This window comes from Zingiber officinale, chromosome 4B (assembly GCF_018446385.1).
Source record: "Zingiber officinale cultivar Zhangliang chromosome 4B, Zo_v1.1, whole genome shotgun sequence".
Classification (NCBI taxonomy): domain Eukaryota; kingdom Viridiplantae; phylum Streptophyta; class Magnoliopsida; order Zingiberales; family Zingiberaceae; genus Zingiber; species Zingiber officinale.
The window spans coordinates 48468588-48479429 of record NC_055993.1 but is presented as its reverse complement, the minus strand read 5'-3'; the positions used below and the strand labels follow the sequence as shown (position 1 = coordinate 48479429).

General features: G+C 35.9%; 1 protein-coding gene across 1 annotated transcript; it reads right to left on the bottom strand.

Moving 5' to 3' along the window:
• Positions 1–399: 399 nt before the first annotated feature.
• LOC121975035 lies at positions 400–8440 on the bottom strand. The gene is made up of 6 exons (XM_042526389.1): positions 8133–8440; positions 7040–7620; positions 3938–4248; positions 3807–3860; positions 1654–2078; positions 400–1234 (listed from the first exon to the last, which is right to left on the bottom strand). Exons 2-6 carry the CDS (start codon positions 7594–7596, stop codon positions 782–784), a joined length of 1800 nt encoding a protein of 599 aa, XP_042382323.1. The 5' UTR covers positions 7597–7620; positions 8133–8440; the 3' UTR covers positions 400–781.
• Between the last annotated feature and the right edge of the window lie 2402 nt (positions 8441–10842).

Below are 10842 nucleotides of genomic sequence, written 5' to 3'. Positions count from 1 at the left end.
TTATACCCATTCACTCAAGTAGCTGTTTCAGAAGCTTGTAATATTTGTTGGTACCATCGTCAACTAAATGGTCAAATTTGATCTTGGGTTTTGATGTTTATATAAAAGATTTAAGTTAGATTTTACATCTTAATTTGATATGTATGTTTGAATTGTGAAAGAATTTGACAAGGGAGATGTGAAATTTAGAAAACTCTTAACCCAACGAGATCAAGTGAGATTGATAATAACTTGGCTCAGCCAAGGCTACATGCCTTGTGGCTTGGAGGCGTGTAAAGATGGGAGGAGATTGCATGGGCAAACAACGGACGGTAAGAGGATAAGAACATGAAAAATACATACAATTTCATCCAAAGGCGATGCATTTCTTCGTTGCACATATAGTGTTCCGTTCAAGAATGTTTAAATCTCTTCTAATAATATCTTTTATACGAGCAAAATAGAGTTTCAACTCAAGGTTATGTTGAACTCTACTTAATCACAAAGGTCTAATATCATATCACCTTTAGATGAGTACAGTGACCCTCCAAGCCAACAGTGTGATCGAGAGTGCAATTTCATCATCAACGCTTTGTTACAAGTGCAAACGACTGTATAATATCTGACACTGAGATTGTTGGGGCACGGAATCCAGGAATAACCAGTAGTTGTACCATACAACTATTGTTCTAGGAGAGGATGAAAGTCAAACTAATGGGGGTGCATGTACAGACGAACACTACTCGTGTTATTTTTGCCAGCCAGTCTTGGCATCTAGCCTCAAAGTGAAGTCTCAACACATTCATGTCTTCTTGACTGCCAATCTTCGCATCTTAAGCCTCTCACTCCTCCAGAGTTTAGGGCTCGAAGCCTGAAGCTTCTCAGTTTTGGAAGGACCACGAGTATGAGCCCTGCTGCTCGTTGAGGAACTAGAGACACGAAGCTTCTTACTCTTTGGTTGAGGTGGAGAAGAAACCAAACTGGCTTGCCTCTTTTTTTTCTTGGGCTTCCGTCCTCTCCTTTTACCGGTGTAACAGGGCTTCTTTTGAACTGTTTGCAGTGGCATTTCACCATTAGTTCCTGGTGGACTTGCTTCTGGCACTGATGCCATTGGGGCAGTACTTTCGTCGCCAGAATGGATCTCGTTGTTTGACTTTTCCATACCGTCAAGTTTATCTGTTTCATGACTCACCTTCTCGAAGTTTTTATATTCTTCCTCAGCTACTTGGTTATCAATCAACACGTCTTCTTCATTCTGCCACTCCACACAAGACAAACCAATCAAAAGATATTCTTGATAATTATATATTCAGTAAATAGAAGAACAATTGGCATTTTAATACCTAGTCTATTCGTAATACTCTGATTACATAAACATGGTCCAAGCACTAAGGCTCTCCGGAGGTCGATAAATAAATGTTTTTCAGAGCAGTAGCTATGACTAACAGTTTTCTAAAACAAGATTGAGTAGGGCACTGGAAGCCCTGTGGGTTGGTTCCCAGTTTTCCTGTTGAAGTGGTCGGATTAAACTGGGTGGCTACTATAAATAAATTTGGACCAGTTTGACATCTAGCAGGTTCCAGTTTAACCAGTTGAACATGCTGATCTGGAACAGGTTTAAAAAACACACAAGGCAGAAAAAAACATACAAAGAGCAGAGAGCAGAATTCTTACATCTTTGCACAAGTCTCTCATTTGATTCTGATCAAGGGTTACATCACCAGTGGACAACAAGCCGATTGTGCTTTCAATTATACCAATATCTGTAGCATCACCATAGCTTGAACCCTCACTCACGGGCATAACCGCCTCCATCTCACATTCAGATTCATGGTGTGGCGGTGTACCTGGCAACCCAGTTGACAATGTACCTCCACCAGTAACATTTTGCAGAAAACTCAACGGTGAATCTCCTAGAAATAAATTGGCAGCAGATCGCTCTCTTACATCTCTACCCATCACATTATTGATCTGAGTCTTCAACTTCACAATTCGAGATTGAACAGATTCAATGTTCAAAAGAATTTGTTCAAGGGAATCATCACGGCCTTTCAAGCCAAGCAACCACTCATTATCATCATTGCCTATGATGTTGTCATCTGATGCAATAATTCATGATGAAACATGATTAAAATGATGTCACAATGAATAATATAAACAATCCTGAATTTGTATATTAAAAAAACTATATTCTTAGAATCAATCAAAAATTTGTGTAAGAAAATTTTAAATTTCTGATATACGTTATTGTCTCCAAATAAAAGATATCCCTAAAAGTAAATCTCTAGAAATGGTTATCTTACAAGTAGAATATGTTTTCACTAAGTGAATTGTTTTAGGCATCACAAGTGCTCCAAGGAAGAAATGACTCAAAGGCACTTCTTTTTCCACAACATTCATCTCAAATAATTTCTAAAGTTAGTCAACCTTCTATTCATGGAATTGTATAAGCATGTGAAGTAAAAAAAAAGAGACTATTTAAGGAATTAGATTAGGAGCAGAAAGAATGCAACACCTATACTCTTCTTTTTCAGGTCAACTATAAAGCCATCTCATGATTTAATCTCAGGGTAGCACAGTATTACAAGGAGTGCGGCTGCCTCAAATGATTGGCTTGTTGCCAGAGACAAATTCATTGATGAATCATAAAAACTCTATATTGCCTAAAGTAATACCTAAGGCTGCATACTAGTTCTGCATTTAACAAGCACAGAGCAAAATACCAAATCAATAAACTTGGTGAACAAAATATAAATAAAACTTTCAATTGTCGCATTCAAATTAATCATCCTAAAAAATAAATACTTCAATGTGGATTATTTTTCATGTCACAAAACATATAGCAGAAAACAAATAGCATTTAACATGCATGTCAATAAAGTAATTCAAACAATAGATACATCACAAAACACATCATTTAACAAACATGTCAACCAATCAACCAGTACACTGAAGGAACATTTACATGATACAATAACCGATACATAGCATATGCATCTTGTTTGCATATAAGGCAAAATTGTTTAATCAAGTCATTAACTCAGACATGATTTCCAATTTAACAAGACAGGATTAATTTGGCTTGAATAACTTGTATGTGGCCATGTGAAGAGAGATGTTTTGTATTTCATGCATAGCTTGACAGCCATATAAGCGGTTTATGTGAAAAAATTTAAAATAGTGGATAAAGGAAAAAAGAAACATACCTAAATTATATTTCTTCATTTTCGCCTTTGAAAAAACAAGGTATGCAGAGAAAAGTTAATGGGAATTAATTTAATGAAAGGGCAAAAAATAAAATAAAATAAACAACATCTTATAACCTTTCTCTAATTTTAAAACCATTACGAGAAGTGTGGTATCACAATCCTATTTCATAACATTTTGAAAGTAAAATCCACTCAATCTATCTGGAAAATCTGATGCAGATAACATATGTTAATGGAACAACATTATTTATTGTAGTTATGTATTCCCTTGAAATAGGTGGTGGTAAATGAAACAAGGGTCTTCAGGTAATGTTTCATGCCAATTTTTCTTTTCCCTTTATATAAAGCTCGCTAGGTAGTTAATAGTTAGATAACAGGATTCATCTACTCTGCAACTGTCAAATGGTCACATGGATAACTATCATACATGTTCAAATAGACTGTTTATGCAATGAAGTGATTTTTCCTTGTTTATTCTTACCACTACTTCATCTTCTAGAGGTTAACACATTTTCACCATATCTCATTGATACTATGCATTACAACAATAGAATAACTACATCACCATTTATTTTTAACCAGAATAAGAAAATCCTGAACATTAGCATAAAAAATTACCTTCACCACAATCATCATCAACTAAGTGGCCATCTGTATCTGTTCTCTTATTCTCTGCACATGATTAAACATAAGTTACCATGTGTTGCATTAAAATGGCAGAAAAATAGGTAGATGGAACGGATAGCTACCATAGTAAGAAAATACAACATGATTTGACATATATGATGATATGTCAACTTTATCTTCTGTTCTTTTCCTTTTACTCCTTTGCATGACTCTTTTCCGATTGTTTCGAGATGTGAAGGGAACTGATCTAGAGCCAGAACAATCCAACTCAATAATCTTCGACTGAAGTTCCTTTTCATGCTTGTATGCAGCAAGCTCCTTATCATACATTGTGGTTTGTGACAACAATAGTTTCATGCGCAACTCTAACCATTGACATCTCCACATTAGAGGGTTGATTAATTTTCTCCATTGGGCACTCACTTTCTTCTTCCTGGGAAGTTGAAACGTCCAAAATGTTTAAAAAGAAAATTTATTTTTGAATTCATGAGATATCTTTAAACACTGAACAAGTTTCATGACTAATGAATTATACTTCTGTCGCCGGCTTTGCAGAAATTATGACTGAAGAATCCTGGTGCTTTATAGCCTTTTGCCATAGATTTCCTTTTTACACTATGAATACTTATGCATTAACTGTATTTATATACGTTTGAACATGTTTATATTTTCTAAAAATAGCATCTGAAAGTTTCTGGGATGTTAAATAGATCTAGAAAAAATAGGTACACTTTGGCTTTCCACATGAGAAGACTGATGCATTTTCTCCAATGAGCATTTTGTTCTTCCAGAAAGTTGTCCAATTTGCTAGAGTAATATTGCTCATGTTTAACAAATAGATTTATCTTAAGATATCAAGAGTATCTTTAACCACTGAAGTCGTGACCAATTTATTCAAGTTATATCTGTGTGAACTGTTTTGTGGAAATTAGAACTGAAGTTAGTTCACTTAGATTGATCTCAGGTCTAGTTATTTAAAATTAATTTCTCATCTCGTGTTTCAAATTTGCTTGGTATAGTTCTCAGGGTAGTGATAAGAGAACGGATTGGAATTTCATGCGATACAAAATTTGCCATTCAATGTGGGGAATAATACCTAACACTAGTTGCTGCAGGTAATCTAGGTGAATCACATCCTGTGATTTCTGTTACCAACACCCTACTCACAAAGATTGCTCATTATTAGTTCATTCTTGATCTTAATTGTTGGCCATGGGTGTGGGGAAGAAAAGAATATATAATAATAAAAACGAAGGGAAGAAGGTAGTGACGTACTGGAGGAAGTGGCAGTGACGAAGATATCTAGGACACTACATAAAGACTTGGAGAAGAGGAGGCAATAAGTGATTTAATCGGGTAAAAGGGATCAAGTGCAGTCATGAGGATCTACTGACAGTGCGATATGCTGTGATCAATTAATTGTGATGTTAACTAATTGATTAATTATATGATTTTTAATTTCAAATACACATTTAAAATTATAGAAACTAATTGATTAATCACTAGTTATATGTGTATGTATTGTGGGTGGCATTTAATAATTCAGAAAAACATATTTGCAAATTATACTGATTATAAAGCATATTGAATGTAGGATATTAATAATATTTATATTAATTAAGATGCCCATTTATAGAAATTAATGTATTATATTAATTTGTATATAATCATTCATAATTTATAATTTTGATAGGTTATATTAACAATTGAGTAACTGATTAGTTATTAATTATAGCTGCTTCAACAGAAGATGCTCAATACTTCTTTTGCTTCTTCTAATAAGGTATCATTGTTACTTAGATGCTTGTTTGTAACTTGTTTATTTAAAATTTCAATTCAATTGACTTTCTAATTATTATAGCCATATTTTGAAAGTAAACAATCCAAGTGCAAGAACATTTAGGATTAAAAGTCATCTCAGAATGCTTAGAAACAAGTGGTGTGTTGACACAATATTGTGAATGGGGATCAAAACTCCAGCAAGAAACCATATTTTAAACCTTGGATAAGAGAGATTCTCTTCTATTCAATATATTTTAATTAATTTGCTACATACTCAAAAGTTAATCGACTAAATTGAATATGTTCTAGTATGCCCATATTCTTAAAACTTTTAGGTGTTTAGAGTGACAAGTTACTTAGTTTTTGAAATTTTATAATTTTACTATGATGTTACAATACTCGCAATCTATGTTATGCTGACTCTTAGGTTACGCCTTACTCTCTCCCTATCTGCTTTGACACAATATTACCTCTCCTAACAACATGAGTCAAAAATTTAGGTCCCATTTACCGTGTCCAACTTGAGGATATGATATGTTCAACACTTAGATTCGTAATTGGGTTGAATACTCCTACCAAAGCTAGAGTAAGATAAAACCCTTTTAAAACAAACTTGAACCTAGAGTTGCATAATATATTAGAGTTGCCAATCATAATCCTTTACTCTTAAGGAGTGGATGAGAGAAATGGCAGATTGCATTTACCTATTGTAACATAATGAAAGAACGGACAGATCAATTTTTAGGCCTTTTATTCGTGCACCCAAAGTCGAACAGAATGAGCTTTCCCTCCTCCCTTCATCGTCAACCTGCTTGAATAGCTCACATGGCACCATCGACCACGGCCACAAGCAAACTCAAGGTCACGGCCTCACTCACAACCACAAGTGACCTCGCAAGTAGCCTCACTCGCGACCTTGTAACATCACCGAGTTTGCTGTTTTGGTGTTTTCCTTTCCCTCTCCTTTCCTTCATCTTATCCTCCTTTTCATTTTCTTTTCCTTATTCTTTTCCACCTTGGATTTTTTTCCTTTTTCAACCCGCACCACAGAGTAAACAAAGCATTAAGTTTTCTTTTAGGCATGAATATGGTTATCCTAATTTCGTATATCATGTATTCATACTACTAAGCTAACATGTCTCCTCGGCTACTGACTTTCTCCTCCAATATGTTCCACTCTCGCTCACATCAAAAGCTTCTCAGCACCCTCAAAGAACATAAATGACACCCTCAAGGCAAACAAATGACAAAGATCTAGAATACTCTCCTTTATTTTAGGTCTTCATAACTTCTAGTCAATGACTTGATTCAATCAGAGGCTATCAGTCCCAAAAATGAAAAACAAAAATAGATACAATGGCATAGTTACAGATAAAATAAACCTAAAAAGGAAAAAAAAAAAGTCAAACTATAATGAAAAAAAAAATTCTACAGAAGCATACCTAAAATCCCTGTTAAGCACATCCAATCCAATGGGATCCCCATTTGAAGGAACAAAGGGTGAATCAACTTCCATATCCCCATTCTCCTGCTTCAACTCGCTCTCTGAGCCTGAGAAAGTGTTCCCAAACGAGCTTGAACACTCAGTTGCATCTGGGTCATCAAAATTCACCATCTTGCCATCAATGCCTTTTGTGCAATCGACAATGTCAATTTCCTCATCCATGTCATTATCCACCTTACTCAAGGAACTAGAGGATCCAACACAATAAACAATGTCTTCACAATTGTTTGTACACAACATTCCTAATGCATGTTTGTCATCAACCAATACCAAGTTCTCAGATTTTACAATGTGGTTCAGTTTTTTTTCATCCAGGACATCTACATCCCTGGCCATGTCTTTCAAGGAACCAACACAGCGTATGCGATCTTCACCATTATATGAACAAACACCTACAGCCTCTTTTGTGACTGCAAAATCCTTGTTCTCTGATTTCACTGACACATCAGGTTTACCTTCTTCTTTGGCATCAGACAAAAATTGAGCAGGGGCCATAGTACCATAAATCACTCGGACAGCCTGAAATACCATCATGATAGGGAAACGAACATGACTAACAAAACATGTAAATAAGTCTCAGAACCAAAAATAAATATGTTTCCACAAAAAAGATGATAACGTGAGAAAATTCTAAACCAACAAAAGATTATACCGAAATCACAATAATCAAGATTTCCAAACTCTCTACTCTACCAACGAACACAAACCACTGATATGAATTATCGGATCATAACATCCCACAACCAAAGCTAACCAGGCAACAATCCCTAAACAGAAAAAAAAAATACAACCCAACACTGGAAAAATGAGACAAGAACCTAAATCTAACACGACACCAAGAAAACAAAGGTTTGAAGAAGGAAATAGAAGAAAAAAGGAGGATCTTTTACTCAGAACTTCCCTCCCAAACACCAAAACTTGTATCCAGTAGGAAGAGGGAGAGGGACAACCGGATTCCACCCAAAAAACCGAGCTCTGGGTAGAAGAAGGGTGGTAGAAATAGAGGAAAGATGGAAAAGAGGAAGGCTCGCCTGGATCTCTCGTAGACAGAGCGGCAGATCTCAATCAATCAAATCTGCTGTCAGTCGGAGAAGTGCTCGACCACACGAGAGGAGATGCTCAACCGCACGGGAAGAGGGCATCATTGGCACGCCCAGGAGGCGCTCTCCGATCACGCAACGGAAGCTCGTAGACGCCGACCCGACTGCCTCGCAGTAGGATGTCGTGCGGAGGAAGAAGCTCAAGAAAGAGGATGAGATCGAGAAAAGGGAGCGGCGAGGATCGCTGCGGCAGCGTCGGCACACGAATCCCTAATAACGCTTCTTATCGCGATAAAATCTGTAATTCCATTGAAAAACTTTTTCTAAAGATAATTAAACAATTTTTTGAAAAGAAAAATCCAGAAACCAATATCCGGAGTGTATTACCCTGGCCCACTAAGGAACAGCTCCTTCGATGTCATATAAGAATAACAGCAATCCTAAACTTAGGATGTCTGCAACGATGAATTTATAAAATCCAAATTTCTTGAGTTTTATAAATCCAATTACATTACATGACTTTAAAAAATTTAGAATTAAAGAAGCCAGTATTTAAAATTAGATTTAGATGTTCATATTGATTTTAAGAATATAAAATTAAATGCACATGAGTCTCATACTAATTGTCAAGTAAATATTTTATTTATTTTTTTTTTTAAAAACTTAATCAAATGAGATAATAGACAACGTCCATTTTTATCAAATGAACGACAATGTTCATTTTGCAAAACTGACCAACAACGTTTATTTGACAAAATGAACATTGTCTGGCAACGTCTATTTTTTAGACAACGGTAAAAATATGACAACGTCTATTTTTTTAGACAACGGTAAAAAAACGGCTATTTAATATTTAGACAATATTGTTTGGTAACGTCGTTGTAAAATAGCCGTTATAAACTAGCTGTTACAAATTAATCTATATATATCAATGTGGAAGTTATGATTCTTCATTCCATTGTATTTCTGATTTGAACCACTTAAAACTTCATTTATATTTGAAATGTCTGAAGATCTTCATCGCTCTAGAGAAAATAATATCCATGAATTTTGAAGAAATGAGATATGGGAAGATACGGAAGATGATGCTGATCAAATGATGATTATGCTACTTGAGCAGGAAGAGCAGAGACGTCAAGAAACTCGAAGTTCTCGAAGAGCTACAAATCGGAGGTATGTGGACCGGGATCGTGAAGACGGGCATGTTCACCTTGTCCGAGATTACTTTTTGGATGTTCCAACATTTCACGCAAAAGTCTTTCGACGAAGATTTCGCATGTGGAGAGAGTTATTTGTTCGCATAGTCGATGCCCTGACAGATTATTCAGAGTATTTTCAGTGAGGAGAGATGCAATTGGAAGGTAAAGTTTGTCACCACTTCAAAAATGTACGGCGGTTATTCGTCAATTGGCATATGCATCCCCCGCTGACTCTCTAGATGAGTATGTACGTGTAACGCCCCGCCCCTCCTGCTAAGGCGACGGGGGTTACTTGACGACACTTGCATACTTAACACAGCGGAAGTCTTACTTAAAGAATTTAAAAACCTTTTTCTTACTTAAAAATCACAATAGACATAAAAGGTCCATATAGCATACTTATCATATATTTTGGGTCTTAATACCAAACACATACTTAAAGTCATGCAGTCATAAAGTAAAACATCAACATGGCAAATTTCTTATTAAATGAAAGCAGGTCATTTCTTTTAGCCAATCCACTACTGCACACATCCTTCAAGCCCTCCTGCTGCTCCCTTAGTACATCCATTCCTTGCCTTTATCTGTGGTACAAGAAAGTAAGCTATGAGCACTCATGGCTCAGTAAGTTCCTTTCCTACTCACAAAAATCGTCAAGCATATTAAATCACAAGTCATAAGACATAAAGACAAGTGTATCATGTTAAGAGCATATCATGGCATATTATAACATAACATAAAGTATCATGGCATAACATATCATGATCATCAAACGTATCATGTCATAGCATAACATCATTATAACTAGCATGGCGTAATCATAAAGTATAATCATGGTACATCCCTAAACATATATCATGCAACATATGCAACATGTCTTTTGAAAACTTATACAATACATACTTAAACATAATCTCAACATGATTGGGGCCCCGACTTGTACCACATACATAAATGCGCGCGTCCTATGTAGGTCCAAGGTAGCAAGTCTTGAACCCTACAAGGCATACATACTAGGCTAGTTTCTTAGTCCATCGACATAGGGGCACTTAGGAGCTCATCCCTAACGAGGCCCGTTTCTTAGTCCATCGACCCCGGGGCGCTTATGGAGTCCACCCTTGGTACAAGCCATACATAAAGTAAAGTAGCATGACTTAACTTACATATCATAGTTCTTATCATTTCATGCATATCATATTTCTTAACATATCATAAAACATGCATATTTGGGCACACAGCACATGCATGAATCATAACATACATCATGAACATATCACTTATCTTAAAGCATGCATATTTAGGCACACAGCACATGCATGAATCATAACATACATCATGAACATATCACTTATCTTAAAGCATGCATATTTGGGCACACAGCACATGCATAAATCATAGGCTTGCATAACGAACGTATCATTTTATCATGTCATAAAGTAAGCATGTTTGAGCACATAGTACATACATACATACATGGGTCATAAGCATACATGAAAGAGCAT

Excerpts from the sequence above, each read along its gene's own strand:
- LOC121975035 (XM_042526389.1), bottom strand. The coding sequence starts at position 7,596 with ATGGCCCCTGCTCAATTTTTGTCTGATGCCAAAGAAGAAGGTAAACCT. Across the intron at positions 3,861-3,937 it reads TGTTGTATTTTCTTACTATG|AGAATAAGAGAACAGATACA; the intron begins GTAGCTATCCGT and ends AATCATGTGCAG. Across the intron at positions 2,079-3,806 it reads TGATGATGATTGTGGTGAAG|ATGACAACATCATAGGCAAT; the intron begins GTAATTTTTTAT and ends TTATTGCATCAG.